The 20,707-nt window shown below is 54.1% G+C and overlaps 1 protein-coding gene across 1 annotated transcript in view; it reads right to left on the bottom strand.

Moving 5' to 3' along the window:
• The window catches only part of Mn1 (MN1 proto-oncogene, transcriptional regulator), a 37,652-nt gene extending 27,085 nt beyond the window's left edge, over window positions 1-10,567 (bottom strand). The window contains exon 1 of the mRNA XM_051176419.1: window positions 6,416-10,567. Within this exon, the coding sequence (XP_051032376.1) occupies window positions 6,416-10,115 (3,700 nt within the window). The 5' untranslated portion in view covers window positions 10,116-10,567. The remainder of the gene's footprint in view (window positions 1-6,415) is intronic.
• Window positions 10,568-20,707: the final 10,140 nt, after the last annotated feature.

Below are 20,707 nucleotides of genomic sequence, written 5' to 3'. Positions count from 1 at the left end.
ACTCTGTGAGAGTCTGCTTCTGCCGCCAAGGATGTGGGCTACACTGGGCTAAACCGACTGGGTGTTTTTACCTTCCTTTTTCAGAACAGTTCATTTTATGAAAGATGTCTCTTCCGGGACATTCAGAGAGAGCCAGCAAGCAAGTAGGAATGTGTTAAGACCTCCAAACTGTTCAATTCAATAGCCTTCAGTTTAAAGGGCATTTGGGTCCCTCGGACGATGTATAAATCATGGAAGGGTTCGCAGACTATTGCTATAAAGATCTCTATCTATTTATCTATCTATCTATCTATCTATCTATCTATCTATCTTTGCTAGGGAATAGAGATGATACAAACCACCCAGACTTCTCAGCCCTGGACGCCGCAGCTGGGAGCCCCCCACTCAGTAGGTTCAAGGCTGTCTACAGTGAGGTTACTAGCTCCAAACTAAAATTACTGGAGACTTGAAACAGTTAAAAGACTCCAAACCTCAAGCCTATTTATTAACACGCTGACAAGAAAAGGAAGCAGGCCTCAGCTCCCTCTGGTCAATATACCCCAAGAAAACGATGGCTTTTAAAATCTGTTCCCCACCCAAGACAATTAAACTCAACACTACTCTCTACTTCTGGGCACATCCCTGTAGAGTTTGGGCCCTGGGAAGGCCACACCCACAAGGCGTCCTTATTATCCTCATGCCCAGCAGAACAACCAATTGTCCCCAAATGAGACTGGCAGACAGTTGTCCCCAGATGAGACTGGGTGTTGCATGCTGGCCCTTGAAAGATGGCAGGAAATGCCAGCCACCTTGGGCTGGGAACCCATCCAGACAGATGTGCCAAGACCCCAGAAGCTGCTTGTGCTTGGAGCCTCACCCTGGGCTTCACAGTCCCCCAGAAGCTCAGTGTAGGGATGTGAAGGAAGGAACTGCTATGCCTTTGGACACAGAGGGTCCCTGCAGGCTGAACCATGACTAATTTGAAAGGCCAGCATCGTCGCTGCCACATCATTGGTACCCAAAGATTACAATAAAGGAGAGGAATTTCCATTAGCAACCAGCAGTGTCTGATGCCCACAATTGGGGAAAGTGGGGGGGAGGGGAGAGAGGGGGGTCACTGATTCAAAGATTCCTCCCCTCACAGGCGTGGCCGGACTCAGCCGGGAAGACACTTCCACACGCTCACACACAAAACCCAGAGAAGGGCGTTAAGTGCCTATTGCTGAGATACGCCACTTGAAAGCCAGTGGCAGAGGTTTTGTAACCAGGGTCTTGGGGATCAATGGTTTTGAGATTGGTGCCCATTCGGTCCCTTTACGGAAACAGAACCTGCAGCCAACATGAGCGTTCTAGCTCCCTGTTGGGAAAGTATAATGGGTACAGTAGGCAAGAAGCTACAGATCCGAGGGAGGGAAGCACACACACACACACACACACACACACACACACACACACGTGCCTGTCGCGGTACAGGCAGAAGCTGCACAGAGGTCTGATTTTCTTTGCTTGTCACCCCAAAATTGGACAGAACACTGAACCCCACTCGGGTTAGACTCTCTCCAGCAAGCCCTCAGACTGCTTCATCTGGCCTCGGCATGTATGGGGGAGGCCAGGAATCTCCTCTCCATCACACGCTAAGGGGATCTATCAACATGTCTGCTGCCATGAGCAAACAAATCCCACACTCAAATCTATCTACCCAAGACACGCCTAAAAATAGATTCGTCCTAACAAACCTACCCTCATCAGACAGATGCTGAGTTAAGTGAAGGGGAGGAAGCTGGGCTCTTCCCAGCTCCTCCTGGCCAAAGAACAAACAGAGAATTAGCCAAATAGGCTAGAAAGCAGGCGGGCATGCTGGCTGCAGGAAAACACACTAGATGAGGACCCCTGGGCAAGGGAGGAGTTGGCCGTTTCTCTTGTTGCCTGCGTGTCCCCACACACTCCCCAGATATTTGATCCCATTATACAAAGCTGCAGGCTTTTCATCTCTAGAATTAGCCAAACAGAGGTAAATACAGTATTCCTAACTGACAGTATTTATCTCCTAAACGGTTTTGGCAAGGCAGATTGCTCCCTGGGCAAGGAACACAATCCAATGTTATTGTCACTTGAGTGGAGAGGAACGGGCCACTAGTGATTTGCTGGATTCCACAGTGTTGAGGATGAGGAGCCCCTGATCCCCTCCAGCCCGCCCTTCCACCCAGAGGAGAATACCATCCCTCTCATTTCACCTGGTCCCCCAGCATGGCATATTAAAGATGCATATTTTTATCAGGAGAGTAGATCAAGTAGCTTGTTGGTGAGGGCAGCTGTATTCTCAGGACCCATTAAGATTCTTTGTAGAAATTTAAATACCTCTGTCAGGCAAACAAAATCATATCAGGAATCATAGAATTTCATTGCTAGAAAGAGAAATGAGATTAAGCCACCCACGCTCCTTTCCTAGAGCCCTCAATAAAACAGGAGTGCATTTCAACAGCCTCTCTCTTCCGGTCTGAAGGGGCCTCACAAGAAATCCAAATGAATTTATATGAGAGAAGGCTAACATGAGGAACGGCTTTCCCATCAGCACAAGTTGTGTGTAACTATAAGTAAATGTCGCACACTGGAATGCACTGGTATTTAAAATAAAATAAGGAATTGTAAAACACAATGGGGAGGGAAGAAAATGCGGGAGCAGAGACGACGGCAAGTTCAACTGTACTGAGCATCTGCCCCTTAAAACCCCGTTGTCCTTTATTAATATTTAGTGGGAATGTATAATTGCACATGTGTGCTACTTGGGGTTCTATGTCGGGAGGCGGGCAAGGAAGACAGGTTTATTACAGCCATGAAATATTAAACAAGCGTGGAAGAACAGTAGCTATATGCCCTCCACTAGCCAGGGAGCGGACAGCCAGATCACTGGCCGCACAAAGGGGGTCCCCTATCTGTTTACACTACCCTTGATTAGCACCTGAGGAGCTTGGGGTTACATCCTCTGAAGACACAGAAGTCACAGGAAGACCTGCAAACTGAGCTGGGTGATGCTGCAGGAGAAAAAAGCAGCGGCTCACTTTCCCGGGGAAAGTCCAGATGGAGACTTCAAAATTCTCTCCCCAGTGTAGGAATGATGGACACATGGCTCCATCAGCCAGGGCTCAGCCTGGACCAGCCTTGCCTCCTCAAGTCCACCCTACATCTAACAAAAATCTAGCATCCCATCCCTGCCGACCTAGTATTTCTCAACCTTTGCCTGTGTTCTGAGCACAAAATTCCAAACATGTCTCCCAAGTCTCTGTAAAAAACACACGACTTCCAAATCGGGGGTTCGGAGGTGCAGACAGAGGCGGCTCCTGCCTCACTTGGGTGGAAGACCCTCTAGCCGCTGGCTTTAATATACAGGACTACAAGGAGAAAGAGGGGAGTTTGGTTGAGAACAGACTCAGGACAGATCATGGAAAATTCCTGTGCTGTGGGGCAAAGAGAGAGAGAGAGAGAACAGATTTTTCCCAAGTCAGCGCCCACTGTCTACCATAGTCTACCAAAAATCTCCCCTTCCTTTGTGTCTTGAAATCCCCCCAAGTCTACACGATGCCTATTACACGTAGGCAGCGGTCCAGCCGACTATCTGAAAGCCACGGCATCCTTGCTGACATCACAGACATCTGAACCACCTCGAATTCAGGTTGGCTCACCCCACTCTTCCCTGTACTCCGACTTTGTACAGGAAGCCTCATGAGTAGTAGTGGGATTTCCTAATGAGAAGTTATTTGCCCAGTTGGTTGAGAAGTCAGAGCCGTGTCATCTAGAGACGCTCGCTCTGCTCATCACCACATGACCTTCCTGCCTAGACTTTATAGGAACTGCAATGGGCCAGTCAACTTTCTTCCTCTCCCAGGGACCATCTACAGCCCAAAGAACAAGCAAGGCACATCTCCGTGGGTCTCTACTTCCCCTTCCAGCATGGATCACTTTGTAAAACCCTGACTAGCAAGCATTTTGTCATCTGAGCAGAGAATTTCAGAAACGGAGTTAATATTTAATCACATTAGTACTGGCATGTTTTACAGCAAGACAAAATAAAGTATCATTACAGAAATGGCCTTTGCCTAGAGGGTGGTGGAGGGGAGCACTTTCTGGGCTGGAAGTTCAAGGCCCATCAGCCTCACTGGATAACCCAATCCAGCTAAACAGGACCCTGGGACTTTTAAGAAAAAAAAAATTCCTTTTTTTTTCCTGACTTATTCAAAAGTGGCCCTTTTTGCTGGTTTTCATCTAGGGCTCTCAGAGGCCAACAGAAAGCTGAATGTATCTATTTGTACAACCTATACAGATGGAACTGTGGGTTGTTATCATAATGAAAAGTTTAATCGTCTTTATTTACTACCAGTAAGGGAGACAGAGTCAGGGAGTCGCCCATGCAGTGCATTGAGCTATCCAGAGGATTAGCTTTCTGTACCAGAGTGAAGAACAATGGAGGTCAAGTGGATATCCTCCACCAGGCTTAGGAGACAGCTGGCCCTTTGGGTCCCAGGGAAGTCTCTGCCTCTTCACAGGTAGGTGAGTTTTCCTCCAGTTTACAGGGTAATCAACCTAGAAACAACTGGCACATGTTTCCATATATGTACAGTACCAGGACACTTAAGCAAGCTAAAAAGAAAAAACAATCCATGATGACATTTCAGAACTTGTAGTCTGCACCTCTCCCATTGAGACAGGAAGATACATAAAGCAAAACAAACAAACAAAAAACTCATTAAAACCCCAATAGTTCTCCACCTAGTAGGGTCCTTCTAAAGACTGGAAGGGGAAATACTAATCGCTTTTCCTTATTAGTTCTTTACAATTTTTAAAAAACTTTTCTCACCCCATTTTGGCCAATATGTTTTTAATTACTGGGGAGGGGGGGGACAGGCTGGGTCAGACGTGACAGCGCTGAGTTCTGTGCTAACTGACTATCGATCCAGCTAGATCGAGATGTTATACACAAGAAAATAAGGGGAATGGCAGGAAACTGTGTCCAACTCCATTTTAAAAGCCGGAGGGGGGGCCGCTGAGGGTCCCAAACTAACCAATTTCTGGCCTTGCCTGGAAGTAGTCAGTAGAATGCTGATGCCGGGCTTGGTATCCACTGTGCATGCTAAACACCCGGCTTCAAACAAGAGAGCGTGCATCTGGGCATCCCAGGCTGGGCAGTAACGAGGAACAAAGAGAAAAGCAGCCAGACCACACTCATGAACCAGGAACCTAAGGAAGACTACCCAGACAGAGTTCCAACACCCCCCAGCTCCTACCTCCATCCTCCCAAAGGGGACCTGTCATATTCTCTTAAAACCTACCCTCCCCAGATCCATGTTTAAGACACAGTAGGCTGTGGGAGGGTTCAGCAGAGAGCAAAACACTGGAGAGCAGCTATCGAGGTTATATTTTTAAAAGAGAGGCTTAAATTTACTAGCCACATCACGGGGGGGGGGGGAGATGGAGGGGGGGGATGACGCACCATGATAATGTTCTGTCCAGAAAAACCCAGTGAACACAAGGCAGATTTAGAAGCAGAGTCAGGAAAGAGGTGAAACAATGTTACCAATTTTAAAAGGCTACTGTCTATGTTTCTGTAAAGCAAAAAAAAAAAAAAAAAAAAAAAAAAAAAAAATTTTAAAGCCCCATTCAAATAAAATTTAAACTCACTGCAGCCTACTCATCTTTAGGTTTAAGATCCCTTAGACTTTTTTACTGACCCTGTCAGTCCCACGTTAAAGGCCTCCAGGCCTGGTGGGGAAGGGGTGTGCAGAACGCAAATGAGACCTGGGACTAGACATCTGTCACCAACGCCAAGTGAGATATTGACAATCGAAGGTCCTTTGTGTGTTACAAACACATAGTCATATCCCCAAACACAAACGACGTCCTGAAGGAGTGGTGTGGTGGCTGCCAGGCGGAACCCAGCCTCAACCCTCGTGCCCAATATCAAGATTATATACCTGGGATTGTGGTGGTTGCCTAGAACCCTGGCAGGTCCCCAGGTGAGAGCTAATCTCTCACATATCCAATGAGGCCTGGCCTCTGAGTGACACTGCCCACACCAGGGCGGGGACTTTGCAAAAGTATTGCCACCTAAGCCAACTCCTGCTGAAGGGTAAGGAGGAAAGGGTGGGGTAATACAACCTTCCTAGTATCCTGCCTGAGAAGGGCCCAGAACACCTAAGCAGCGGGGCTGAATGCTGAGGCCAGCAAGAGCTGTGTGAAACAGGGGAGGGCAGCTCTTCTCCAAGGGCTGAACCCTGAAAAACTCAGCTAAAATCTGGAGGTAGAAGAACTTTAAGTTCTTGCCACCAGGAAAACCAAAATGTATCTGACAGCAGAGCACCGTGCAGCCAGAGAGGGTGGACGGGAAGGACCAGCCCACACTAGGGCTGGCACCAGAAAACAAGGAAGACAGTTATACATATACCTTCTTTGTTGTTGGGGTTCTGGGGCTTGGCCTTCTCCCAGGGCGCCAGCGTCTTGTCCTCATCTCCACCGTCCACCAGGGCCTTGTCAGGGGGCATGTACCAGGTGGTGCTGTGTTCTGCCATCAGAGAATCCAGGTCGATGGTGCTCATGGCGCTCTTGACAGCCTCAGAGCAGCAGCTGCCCAGCTCGCTGTCACCATTCTGTGCTCCTGAGGCCCCTACTGCACACTCAACCTTTTTGCCACCCTTGAGCCCCAGGGGCTGGTCCTCCGAGATGCTGAACTGCTGTCTCTGCAGCTGGATCTGGGCCTGGAGGATCTCCAGGGGATGGATCTCGTCGGGGGGCGGCGCACCGCTGCTGCTTGTTGGGGTCCGGACCTGCTCCAAGCCTGGAGTGCCAGGGTGGCCGGTGCCCACGCCCCCACCATAGCTGTCAGGGGTCGAGGTAGAGGTAGACAGGATACCCAGGCTGAGCGCAGAGGCCTTCGGTGCGTGTTCACCAGCACCCACCCCTCGAGGAGGGAGTTTGGGTGAGCTGGTCACTAGGGGGCTTCGGCTGGCTTTGGCCAGGGCTGTAGTGTTGTCAGAACTAGAGGACACTTCGTCCTCGTTCGCATAACTTGTGCTCACCTCGTCAGAAGCGAACTCACCCACGTGTGGGGAACTACCATCCGATTTGGCTGTGCTGTCCAGGGACGCCATTAGGTCCGGCTGGTCCCCAAGGAGCAACTCGGCTCCCTTTCCCCAAGAAGGTGATGTGAGGGCCTTCTCGTGGGGCGTGGGCCCGCGGGCCTCGTTCACTGAGCTTCCCCCAGCAGCCGAGCTAGGTGCCTGCTGCTGCCCAGGGCTCACCCCTGGTGCTCCCCCACTGTCAGGAGCTGTGGAGTACTTGTCAAAGAAGGTCCCAGGGCTCACGTGACCACTGTCCCTTTTTCTGCGTCCCCTTCCCCTGCCACCGCCCCCAGGGACAGGCTTGCCATCGTTCCCCGATGTTGATTCCAGGGTATAATTGGGGGAGAGACTGGTGCCATCCCCCTGGATGGGTGGGTTAGGCGGCCCTGAGGATTTGGAACCGCCACCACTGGCCCCGGAAGGGCCTCCGGGTCCAGGGGCCCCAGTAGTCCCTCCAGGGAAGTAATCCGAGCCCGGGTTGCCGGCTGTGGCCGCGCTATCGGGCTCGTTCTGGCTCAGTTTCCTCTTCCCCTCGGGTGGGTTCTTCTTATTAAAAGTCACGTTGAGGTTGGGGGCACCCAGGCTGGCGATCATGTTCTGGCAAGCGGTGGAGAGAGCAGCCAGGCAGCTCTGGCCGAACAGGTTGTCCTTGGAGCTGGGCTTGTTGAAGGACCCCAACGACAGCGCGCCCAGTTTACTGGCCGAGTTACGCTGGCTGGGCTGGAAATCCGGCTGTGGCGGGTAAGCTCCCCCGCCAGCGCCGGAGCTGCCGCTACCCGAGCCCGCATTCGGGGGCGAGTTCACGCCTGGAGCGCTGTGTGGAGTGGCCTGCCGGCTCCCTGAGCCAAATGGAAAGCCGGGCTGGCCCCCGAGAGCTGGTGCAGGGAAGTCCGGAGGCGGAGGCCGCCGCTCCGACGGAGCGTTGGGCAGCCCCACACCGGCCCCAGGCGATTGCAACTGGCCTAGGCTGGCCAAGCTGCCCCCAAACTGCAGCCCCGGCGAAGCCAGCGCAGGCACGTGGCCTTCCCCCGGCATCCTCAGAGGCTCCTGTAGAGAGCCTCGAAATAGCACCCCTGAGCTACCCGGAGCAGGGGGAGGCGCCAGGCCAGGGTCGTGCGGGCCACAGTCTGCCGGCAACCCCGCACCTCCCATCCTCCGGGGCAGCAGGTCTCCGGGCGGGTGTGGACCCTGGAACCACGCGCTCTCCTGCGCCAGGTGGGGCGCCTGCTGCTCGAAGCCGCCCAGGCGCCCTGCACCCGCGCTGCTGCCTTCCCGTTCAAAGTTCGTCTGGGCCATGCCGCTCACCGAACCTCCATGGACCAGGCCGCCCTGGCCCACGTCCCCGGGATGGCCTAGCTGGGCCAGGTTAGGCTGTCGCAACCGCTGCTGCTGGTTCCGAGACGCCATCTGTTTAATTATGAGGGCCGCATTCTGGCGTTGCTGCTGCTGCTGCTGCTGCTGCTGTTGTTGCTGTTGCTGCTGCTGTTGCTGCTGCAGAGACTGGTGGTCCGGACCCGGGTGCTGCAAGGGCGGTCCTGAGGGGAAGCTGTCCGGCACAGGCGGTGTGAACTCGCCTGGGAGGCCTGGGTAGGCAGAGGGAGAAAGTTGGTTGTCCAGGGCGCCGTTATGCATGCTGCCATTCCACGAGGCGCAACGGTCCACGCCTGCGCTGCCGGGGAAGTCAAAGCGCGGCCTCTTGGCCACGTTCATGTAGGGGGGCGCATCGAAATGCTGCAGCCTCTGGTTGGGTGCCTGCTGCGGAGGGGGGTGCTGCATGCTGAAAACAGGCTCGGAATATGGGTGCATGCTCCGGTTCTCTAGCCGGTGGATGGGGTACTCGAACTGCGCGTGCTGACCAGGCAGCATGGGGCCCCCGTCCTGCAGGCCGCCGCTGGGTGTGCCAGCCTCGCCCTGCTGGGACCGAGGGACGGCAGGAGGGCAAGAATTTTGTCGGACCAGAAGCCCTGGTGGCGGCTGCTGCTGCTGCGGGGGCTGTTGCTGCGGGGGTGGTGGGGCCTGCTGGGGAGGCTGCATTAATGGGTGCCGGGAACCCACTGCAGGCTCCAGACCCACAGGCATCTTTCGGGCCCCGCCAAACCTCTCGAAGAACACTCCGTGCTGAGGTTGCTGCTGTTGTGGCGGCGGTTGCGGTGGCTGGCCGTGCATTTTGGACAAACCCACCATGCCTGCGGCTCTGGGCATGGCCGAAGCACCCGGGAAAGCGCTCCCGGGAACCTGGCGACCCGCCGTATAATGTGGCAACTGCCCTTCAGATTCAGAGGGAGAAAACATGTCAAAATGTCCTGAGGGCGGCTCGCCCGGGTAATTGTATTCCAGAGAGTCTACAGCTCCTTGGTTCGTCACCCTCCGGGGCTCCAGACTGTGAGAATCCGAGCCGCTGGAGGCGGGCAGGCCATGGAAAGAGGCAGCCCGGTTAGGGCTCTGGTCCAGAGGCAGGCACGGGGCAGGCACCGCGTGGCCTGAGGTGCCCGAACTATGGAAGTCCGGGAGGTTTCCAGGCCGCTGCGGGCCGAAGCCCTCCGGCCCCTGGCTCTCCGCCATGTGCTCATAACTCTCTGCGAAGGGCGGCTGGTTGCCCAGGCCGCCCGCTGCACCTCCGTAGCCAAGCAGCCGGCCCCCGTGCAGACACGAGGCACCTGGGTCCGGACCACCGAAGTTGCCCCCGAAATGAGGGTGATGCTGGTGCGGGTGGTGTCCTCCGGGATGGCTGTGGTGAGGCTGTTGGCCACCGAAGAAGCCATGCACAGGCTGCGCCTGCAGTCCCCCGGCGTGCAGCTCGGAGTGGCCGCGCGCGTGAAAGCCATAGGGCTCCATGTTCAAACCCAAGATCGGGGGTTCACCCAGAGCGCTTATGGCAGGGTCCACAGGGCCAGGAGGGGGCCCGGCGTGGAAAGCAGGAGCCTTAAAGTGGGCGTTCATGTTCAGTCCGGCTTCATTAAAGTTCCCCTCGCCCTGGCCAGCGTGCCGGCTGTTGATCTGGGGCTCGAACTGGTCCAGCCCAAACATACTTGGCGGGGGTAAGGGGGGGATCAATAGGGCATGACAGCCTGCTCCGCCGCGCGCCTCGGGCCAGCTACTCGCTTCAGCAGCGGCTCCGGCGCTCCGGGACCTTCTGCACCGCGCAGGGCGCAGCGCTCACCGTCACCCGGCCGGGCGCGCGGGCGCTGGCTGGGAGCTCTCCGCTGCTCTCCGGAACCTCGGGATCTACCAAAGCGGGCCTCTCACGTCTTGCGAGGCCGCGGCGCCTCCTGGAGCCTTGTCGGGGGGCCCATGCCCCGAGCGGATGGCACAGCCGGGGATGGATATGCCGAGAGGAGACCTGGCGGCCGACGAGCTGAGACAAAAAAGTTAAGTGGGGGGGGGGGGGGGAGGGGCGGGAGAGCGGAATGATCACCTTCTAGAGTCCGCGGCGCAGCGGCTGGGTCCGTAGGGGAGCCCCTTGGTCCCTCCCCTGACCCGAGTCCCCGCGCCCGGGCCGCACGGGCTCCCGCACCTCCTGGCGGTCGGCGGCGAATGCTTCAGCGGCTCAGAAGACAGGCGGCTCCGCTCGTCATCGCCGGTGCTGGCCCCGCAGCAGGAGATGCGGGCGCCGGAGCGGGAGCGACGGCTGCGGGAGACGCGCGGCTCCGCGGCTCAGGCTCGTCCGCCAGTCGCCGCGCGAGTTCGCGGGCGTCTCGGGCCGCGCGCGGGAGGGGAGGCGTGCGGACGGTGGTTCCGAGGCTGCGGTTCCCGCCTCCGCGCTCCGCGGGTCCCCTCGGACCCGGGAAGGGGCCGCGCGGGCGAGCTGGGCGCGCGGGGCGGGCGGGGCGTTGCGAGGTCCGGGCTCCCGCTCCGCGTCTGCCTCTAGCCGGCGCCGGGAGAAGCAGCAACAAGTTTTGCGTTTCAGCAATCCATTCCAGCCATTACCTCTGCACCAATCAGCGCCGCCCGAGCGGGCCCGGAGGCGGGGCTCGCTCTTAAGGTGGTCCCGGGTCCAGGCTGCGCCGGCCTGGCCCTCGACCCGCGCTACTCGGTGTCCAGCCTACGGCGACGGGGGTGCGCCCTGGGTGCCCCCGGCTGGGGAGGGCGCGAGCAGAGGACTGCGGCGGGAGCCGGGCTTTGTCCGCCCCTTTCCATTCACACTGTTCCCAACTCCCCACCCCCAACTGGAGCCAGCGCGACCTGCCGGGTGGGCAGGGGGCGGGGAGGTGGGCGGTGAGCTGTGCGGGGCGCACAGACAATGGGGTCGCCTGGCACAGCCCTGGAACTCGCCGGGGAAAGTCGCAAAGTGTCCCTGTGCTGCACCCCGGGGCGGCGCCCCAGGGAGTCGGCCCTAGGAAGTTCACGATGTGATCGCCGAAGGGAAACACGAAGTGAGGTTGTCTCCGGAGCCGGGACTGGCTTGCTCCTTTCCGAGTCTTCCACCGTCCGCGGCTTCCGGTTCTCTGCCTCTGGCTCCGCCGGGAAGAAGCCACGCACACTCGGACACTTTGGGTGAGCCAGGCGCGGGAGCAGCGAGGCGAAACAATGCGGAACCCCGAGAAGAGCGACGCGCAGAGCGCACACAGGGGCCTCCGACACCTTGTGGCGGCCACAGGCGCGCAGGCCCAGGCCCTGGAGGGCGCGAAGTTGAACTCCTTAAGAGATCAATTAAACTGTAGAGGTCAAGGAACGGAATTGGATTGTGATACTAAAATCAATAGGAGTAATTTAATATCTGTCCGTTTTCCTATGAAATATTTATCCCAATAATCTTAGTTTAAATGTTTAAATCTTCCTGATCCTCACGGAGGCTGAAATCTGTCTTGCAATTAAAAGTTGGAAGTTGGAGGTGATGGGAGGTGGAGGTGTTTATTCTGTGGACGCGCTCGCACCCCCCCCCCTGCGCGCGCCAGCACGCCTCTGCGTGTTTTCCTCTCAAAGTGTAAGTAGAGGAGGAAGGACAGAAAGGCCTTTAATTTTCTTTGCCGTGAAATAAAGCGAGGCAATTTTGCTGGCAGGCCAGGGTTCTTAAAAGAGGAAGGGGGAAAGAAAAAAAAAAAAAACTTTCGTTGAAGTGCCTTGATATCGCTATTAAATCTAAATAAAATTAAGCATGGTGTATAAAAATGCCTTTCCCCCCCACAAAAGAAAGTGTTTATCGCCCAAGTCTGTCTAGCGTTTGCTAAATTACGCATGAAATCTGAAATGAAATAAACGTTATAATAAAACCAACCCGGAGCCCTTTTTATTTAAAAACCTCAGATTAAGCACTCCACTGTCGCGGGCGTGAGTTAAAAGTTACCGTGTCATTCGCGGCCGATTCATTACTCCCCGGAGCTTCTGAGCAAAGGAACACTGGAAAATGGGCTCGATTTGGGGGGGTGGAGGTGGGGGGCAGAGACAGGAAGCCCCAAGGGACTTTTGAAGTAATCACCGCCCCCCTCCACACACGCGCGGGTGCTCGCGCAAACACACTCATCCCCCACCCCCTCCTTCACCCCCCATACACACTCATATCCCCCCATACCATAGCACACCCCACCCCCACTTGAAATAAAGATCAGGAAGCTGCAACAAGCTCAGGCCTTTCCTGCAGTCTTCAGATGTTTTTTTTTTTCTTTTGAAATTAAAAATGAAAATTACCCCCACCAAAAAAAAAAAAAAAAAAAAAAAAAACGGGGTCCATAAATAAGCATTGGGAAGAAGTATTTGTGCAGGGTGGTAGAGTTTTAAAAGGATTTTTCTGCAGGATCAGGTTGTTGGTCTGTGATTAAATATTGATTTTGTGTAATTAGTTTTCATGCGAACTATCCTCTTGCTGATAGCTTAGAGGTTTCAGAACTAGAAAAGAAATGGAATTGGACATGGAAATTATTACTTAGCAAAGTGACAAGGAAGGAGAGTCAGGGAGAAGACAGGGGCTCGGCCTGCCTGCGTAGGCACAAAGGAATAAGGACCCCTTAGACACCCACAAGTAACCCCCACCCCAGGCCCACAGCTAGGGCCCCTCCAACCCAGGCAGGAAGGGGGAGAATTCAGGGATCCCTCTCAGGGGACTGACTGCCCCAGGTAGCAAAGCTGTGACACCTGACCTTGTGTCCATCCTGGGGACAGTAGCCTTCTCAGGAGGCAGGATAGCTGTGCATCCTGTCAGAGGGGACAGGGAGGTGTCTACTAGGGAAGGATGGCCTGCTCTCGGAGGGGGGCACTGGTTTGCCGTGTTGGGGCTGTTACTTCACACTTCTTGGGGGGGGCGGGGAAAAGAGCCACATCTGACCTGTTTGCACTGAAGGTACAGACATATTTCCCCAGATTCAGCACTTTGGGGTGTGTGAGTGTCCCAAGAGACAGTTTGGAAGGAAGAGAGCCCTTTCCTTAACACTAAATGAAATGAGCTATACCTGCATGTGTGTCTTCGCTCTGGGAGGTTAGCTGGCATCTGTGTGTTTCTGTATATGTCAGATGCATGCATCTTTGGAGGTCACTGTGTGTGTGTGTGTGTGTGTGTGTGTACACGAACTCACATGAGTGTTGTGGACACTCACTTCTGCCTGGGCCTTCTGTGCACCAGAGTATGCACCTCTATGGTGTGGGCACCCCTGTACGTGCCTGTGTGTGCTCACACCTCTGGAGCTGGCTTCTAAGTTTCTTTCAAACAGACACATTGCCCCCTAGTGCTCAAACAAACTCAGAGTCCCTCCCGGCACCAAGCCAGGAGCTGCCGCGCCTCGGGCATCCACCCTGGCCTCCTCCTTCCTCTCCCCCTACCACCACCGCTACTGAGCATGTTGGCACCAGCAAAGGAAGGAAGGGACATAGACAGGCTGGGGCCCTGGGGATGCTGAGGGTGCTGTGAGCAGGGAACATGTGAGGAGCTGCCTGGAATGCTCCTCCTAGCTGGGGCTTGTGTTGTCCACATACGACAAAACTCACACACTCAAAACCCACGGCCCTGCGAGCAGGAGATACGGCGCTCACATTCGCCCACCAGGTCCACATGGTGGACAGACATGTCAGACATGTGACAGGGCAGTGAGATACCCTCTCACCTGGCTGAATACAAGAGGCTTCCCATCTAAGGTCCTGTTTCATCTCCACGGCAGCCCTTCATGGTCCAGACCTGACCCATTCGGAAAGATGCCTGCATTGGTCAAGGAATTTGCCCAGAACCAAATATTAGCAGATACCAAATTCTAGTCCACAGGCAGCCGGGTCTACTGCTAGGTCGTGCATGGCTGCCCTGATATCAGCAGGACTCTTCCCCTAAAGTGTTCTTTCGTTTCCCCCAAATCTCCCGTGCACTCTGGAGCTTGGACACTTACTTAGTAGAGTCCTCTGGAAGGTATGGAAGAGCCCACTCCTCCATGGGGTGGCCCCCAAAACGACATTCTCCATTGTCCTATGGATTTGTCATCACCTTCACAGGCTGTGTTACCTTGGGCAAAATACTACCTTCTCCGAGCTTCTATTTTCTTTGTTAGAAAGGGGCATCAAAGCCGGTTTGTGTAGAGCGTAAGGGTGGTTGATCATGTTTGCAGAGCCAGCAGACCTCATGTGTAGCCAGCCCGCCACGAAGCCCCTCTCCCTGTTACTGCAGTCATCCACATGCCTCCTGCATTTAAATACATGAAGCCTTGTGCAGTAGCCCAGCTGTCATGATGGGTGCTTTCCCTCCTCCATGCTCGTGCCCATGGGGCATCAAGATGGTACCCTAGACAGAAACCTCCAGGGAGGCCTACTGTGGCCCGGAGAGAAGACAGAGGGGCTGACTGGTGGGTAGAAGGGATGAGACCTTCCTGTAGCCACAGGCTGCTGGTTGCTAAGCAACAGAAATTCCCACCTCTCAACACACAACGCCTGATGTCTTTTGAGGGTGTCTCTTCTTCTAGCTGTCCACTGAATGCCTACTGTATGCCAAGTTTCATCTGAAAACTCAGGGGGGAAAAAAAGAAAGAAAGAAAAGTTGAAAACGGTTTCACATCAGACCAAAGGAGTCCCATTATTTGTCACAACAAGGATTCCATCAATAAGGGATTAAATAACACTGATGGGAGGAGAGAGAAATAGAAAAAGGTTTAAGAAGGTGGGTTTTGAAGGTAGAATAGGAGTGTGAAAGCCAGATGAGGCCAAAGGATTTTTCCAGATGTAGAAACCTGGCTAGAAGGGTGTGGGAGTTTCAGGCAGCAATGAGGAGTATGTAAAGGGTCAGTACCTGGACCAGGAGACCCTCCAGAGTAGATGGATGAGTGTGAGCCTTGTGAATACCACGAAGTATCAGAAGCAAATCCCTGGACACCCGAGAGCCATCCCTTTCTTTGCCTTTCAAGGTGGTTCCAGAAGGCATCCTCACCTGGTTTCTTTGGAAACCAGGCCTGGGAGAGACCAAGTCCTATGTTTGTCCCTAAGCAGTTAGCCCAGAGCATGCCATACTGTTTGTATGTAGAGTTCCCTCTTGTAGCACAAGATGCACTCCCTGGGGACCAGGTCTGCCCACCTGTCCCTCTTAAGAGTAGCTCACTGCCCTTGGTTAGATACACTATCTGTCTACAAATGTGTTATGGATGGAGAAAAGTGAAAGAAAGAGCTTGGTTCACCGGGTAGATGGATGAATAGACAGACAATTGAGAGAGAAAGATGGACTCGATGGAAGAGAGAGAGAGAGGAAGGAAGGAATGTGAATAGATAAATGGATGATGGATGGATAATGATGATGATAGGCAGACAGATAGGTAGGTAGGTAGATAGATAGATAGATAGATAGATAGATAGATAGATAGATGACTCTATGATGGATGGATGATAGATGACAGAGAGATTGTAAATGGACAAATGAATGATAGATGATGGATGGATAATGGGTGGATTGGATAATGGATAAAGGGTGGATGGATGGATGGACAGATAAATGAATAAAAATGTATAGATGGATGGACAACGGATGAATGGATAGATACATAGATACATGTAGGATAAACAGATGATCCATAGGTAAAGATAGGTGGTTAATATAGGTAGGCAGGTGACTGACAGGAGAGGGTAGCAAGCAGGTAGACTAGTAGGTCGCTGTTAATACATTCAATAGGCCCCATTACTTTCCTCCACGTTATAAAGGAGGAAGCTGAATCACAGACAGGTGAACCAATGTGCCCAGGCTCACAGAGGAAACCAGCCAGAACGTGAAGCTAGCTAGGCAGCTGGTGCCAGGGCCAAGGCTCTTCTCCACTCTTCTCCACTCCTCTGGAACCCCAGCTGTGGTCTGCAGGGAACAGCCTGAGATCCTGGAAAGCCTCAGTCTAGAGAAGAAATTCTTCCCTTCTGGGCAGCCTGACCTCGGTGTTTCAGCACGGGAACCTGCCAATCGTGCCCTCAGATGGCACTCCGGAAGATCCTGTGCCTGCACAGTACCCAGCCACTAGGGTGTGGTACTCCATAGCTACTTCAGGCCCCTGGTGGCTCCCTGTGTCACACAAGGCAACTCAGCACTGCCTGCATGGCAGCTATCAGGCTGGCTGATGATTGCCACCACAACTCATGTTGCTGGCACCGGGGTAGAGCTACCCCAGGCACACAGAGGCTCTGGGTACCAGGTTCGCAGAAGGACAAGGCTGAGAAGGAGCCCTGTTGAGAGACGGAATCCCAATAGCAACCAGAGCCAGTCCTTTCTTTGGAGTTTTGGTTTTGTTTGTTTTGTTTTTATTTTGTGTTGTTGTTGTTGTGTTGTTTGGTTTTCTGAAAGAGTCTTGCACCATAGCCCTGACTTGGAACTCAACAAGGTAGACCAGCCTGGCAATGAACTCCGTTGAACCTCTTACCTTGCCTCCCGGAGTACCAGGATCATGAGCCTGCACCACTGCCAGGATGGAGCTGATTTTCTGAGCGCACAGACTCTTCCTGAATCGTCTTGGATCTTGAAAACACCTCAACACCCTAGCTCTGGGAGGGATGGCGACCTGCTCCAGGCCTCAAAGATGACCCAGGCCCTTGGGTCCTGAAGCCTTGCCTATATGGATGCCTCTTCCCCAGACAGTTACCAGCCAGGAGCTTCCATTACCCCACTCTGTAAGCCGAGTATGATGAACCTGGCTGCTGTCCTGAAATAACTCACGCCAGCCCCCACAGGCTGGAAATGAAGCCCAACAACTCCAGGGCCAGCCTAGCCTCCCTTAGAACTTCCAATCAACAGTAAAATAAATAAATAAATAAATAAATAGCAGACCTTGTACACAGAGTGTCACATGACCCACAGTGAGGACAGAGACAACAAACCTATCGAGCTTGGCCATGGCCCCCTCACCTTCTATTCCCACCAGGTGGCAAAACAGCCTTCACACATCCTTTCAAACCATGCTGTCCCTTGTCACTGACCCTCCTTTGTCCCTGTCTCTGCCTCCACCTCGGCAGCTGTAGGCATGGAGGCTGTTTATGTCATTCCTGTGCTGAGGTTAATTGTAGCTGCAGAGAGAAGTCCTCCACACAGCCTCAGGGAGGCCACCTGTCTCATCTCAGGGGCTCCCAAGGCCACCTGTGCTGTGGTCTTGGACAGACTCTAAGGCAGCAATGGGGTCATCACGGAGTCCTGGGCAGGTGGGACCCCTGCTTGGCAGCCTCATTAGTCTCCTCCTACCTGGAAGGAGATGCTGTGTGGCTTAGAATAAAATCCCCTGTGCCTCAGCTTCCTTGGTGAACCTGGCTTCAATGGTGCCTGCAAGGAGAGGTGTTCAGAGCAAGGAGAGGTGTTCAGTAGGGTGTGGCTTCAATGGTGCCTGCAAGGAGAGGTGTTCAGAGCAAGGAGGGGTGTTCAGTAGGGTGTGGGTTCCTAAGTGTGGAGGTGTTGGTGGCTTTGGACATCGTCTTGGGGACAAGCTGGAGGGAAATGGGACTCCTCTCCGTGAGGTCCCTCAGAGGTCAGTCCTAAGTCCCATGCCAATCCCACCAGAGGATGTAACTGTGCCCATTTCACAGAAGGGAGCTTAGGGAACAGTACCCCACAGTGGGGAGTGGCAGAGTGCTGGCCTAGCACATTCATGCAAGACCCAGGACAATCCCAAGGGCCTAGGCAGGAAAGGAAGCTCTGCAGGGGAGTCTCGGAATACCCCTTGCCTTGTCTGGCTGCCAGCATGGGACAGGGTGGGAAGGAGCCTGCCCTGCCATGTTGAGAAGCAACCCAGAAAGTTGGGGCCAGGCTCACTCCCTGGATCTTCCAGGTACCTGGCAACATGGCCACCCATTCTCCGAATACCGTTTTGTGCTAGAAAGAAGATGGTATGGTGGGGCAGTGGTGGTGCACGCCTTTAATCCCAGCGCTGGAAAAGCAGAAGCCAGCAGATCTTTGTGAGTTTGAGGCCAGTCTGGTCTACAGAGTGAGTTCCAGGAGAGCCAGGGCCACACAGAGGAAACCCTGTTTCAAAAACAAAGCAACAAACAAACAACAAAGACGGTATGCCTTCCATATGGCCACTTACAGTCACCACGTCTCTCCTGGCCTCAGTTTCCTTATCTGTCAAGTGGGGAGAGTTGGAGTTCTTAAGAACATTAGGAGGGCTTATGGGGCCCAGGCACTTTGCACATAGTTAACACTCAATAAACGGCAGCTACTGCATTGGAGAGAGGCCCTGAGGCCCTGCAGAGTGGGTAGCTCCCTGGGGTAGCCCCAGGAAGGGCTGGGGCCAGGCTGCTTAGCATGGCTTCCCCCAGACGCTGGCTAAGCTACAGAGGCTCCTAGCCAGTGCCTCCTTGCTCTGAGGAAGGGCCCTATGCAGAGAACCCACCCTGTTCAGGCAGACCCAGCTGTGCAGGGGCCCACCCTGTCTTGGCTACCTTCTTTCCAGCTGAGGCCCAGCCTCTTCCACCATTTGCCACTGGGCCACCTGGGGAGCGCTGGGCAGGCTCCAGGCGCCAGCTGCCCCCACCTCTGGCTGCGATGAGCTCATCTGGGTCTGGTAACTTCTAAAGCAGCCAGGAATGTTTGCTCAAATGTTCCAGGCTCAGGGAGCAGAAAGCAACCAGCGGCCTCCGCCCCTTCCCCCGCGTGCGCGCACAGAAAGCAATCTGCTATAACTCAGGCGGCCTCACCAAGCCGGAGATGGATGCTGCGTCTCAGAATCTATATCACCCTAAAGGAAAATGCCCTCTTAAATCACAGGGATCCGGGAGAAAGTGGGGGCAGGGTGCAGGGACACAGAGATGCTCCAAAGGGGAGGACGGAGGAAGGGGGGTGCTCCAGGCCCTGTGTTTCCTCCCACCATGGCTACAGCCACCACCCCAACCCTAAGGCGAATCTCAGACAGAGAGAAAGAAATGGGGGACACGTCTCCACTCTGACATCTGCAGGGTGTACACTCACATGCACACGTGTGTGCATCTCACGTGCACAGGAGTACACAGGCACAAGTGTGCAAATACACACACACAAATGCTACCTACCCGTTCCCAGGTCCTGAGTTCTCTGCCCCCCCCATCCCCAGTTCATATCTAGACAGCAGCAAGATCTAAGTGTGTTCAAGCCAGGTCCCACACAAGCACTTGCTTGTCCCAGTGACATCCAGGGAGATGAGTCAGGCTCTTCAGTGAGGTCCTGGAGACCTCAGCTCTAAGCCTCCACCTTTTGGCGACTCATGCCCAACTCTAATGGACCTCTCTCTCTCTCTCTCTCTCTCTCTCTCTCTCTCTCCTTCCTTCCCTCTCTCTCCCTCTCTCCTTCTCTTCCTCTCTCTCTCTCTCTCTCTCTCTCTCTCTCTCTCTCTCTCTCTCTCTCTTCTTTTTAGCCCAACTAAGATGCAGCCACCTGTCCAATAGGTGACACATCCTCAGACATTCCTACAGTTGACCTCAGCTTTGAATTACCCTCCCTCCCAACCTGAGTTCTGGACAGCCCAACATCACCGGATACCTACCTCTGAGAAGACCCTGTGCAAACTGGGTTCTGGTAAAGTCCTGGGGTGGGAACATTGAGAGACCAAGGCAAGAGGCCGGGCTGGAGGCCTGCTGTAGAAGGCACGCTGTCTTCCCAGACTTTAACTGAGCCTACCTACCATGTGGGCCTAGCACCAGAGCCTCCTGGTGAGCCCTGGATTCCAGAATGATGGACACCATGCTCTGACTCCCTGTGACTGTCTCCTGGTGCCTCTGTTTAAGTTTTCCTCATAAGGGCACCCTAGATTTAAGCCCCGCCCCCTTGCACAAATCTAATACAAAGCTTTTGTTTTTGAGATAGGGTCTCCTATTGAGAAAGCATTCTACCCGCTGAGCCATAGCTTTGACATGACTCCCTCTGCCAAGACCTGTCTCCAAGTAACGCCATATCCGTGGGCTCTCCGTGGACTCAAGTACGGGGGGGGGGGGGCACCATTCAATTCAGCACATGCTAACTCTTAAATGCCCTAGAATGTCCTAGAATGTTTCCTGAGGGAGCCAGCCTCTCCAAGAAACAACACTGCATAGAATCTATGATAAAAATGTCAGGCCATTTTGCCCAGATTCGGCTTGTGCCATTCAATTCGGTTTTCAAATATGTTTCTCTAATAACATCACAAAACACTTCATTCCTGTTACTGTGGGTTTGCCCTTCAGCCCGAACAATTTTTAATGTGCCCACCCAGAGTCAGCCAAGAAGTAGCTGGCTGGTTGCTAACAGTATG

The sequence above is a fragment of the Phodopus roborovskii genome, unplaced genomic scaffold (genome assembly GCF_943737965.1).
Source record: "Phodopus roborovskii unplaced genomic scaffold, PHOROB, whole genome shotgun sequence".
Lineage (NCBI taxonomy): Eukaryota > Metazoa > Chordata > Mammalia > Rodentia > Cricetidae > Phodopus > Phodopus roborovskii.
Note: the sequence above shows the minus strand (reverse complement) of the source record. Positions and strands in the feature narration are given on the sequence as shown.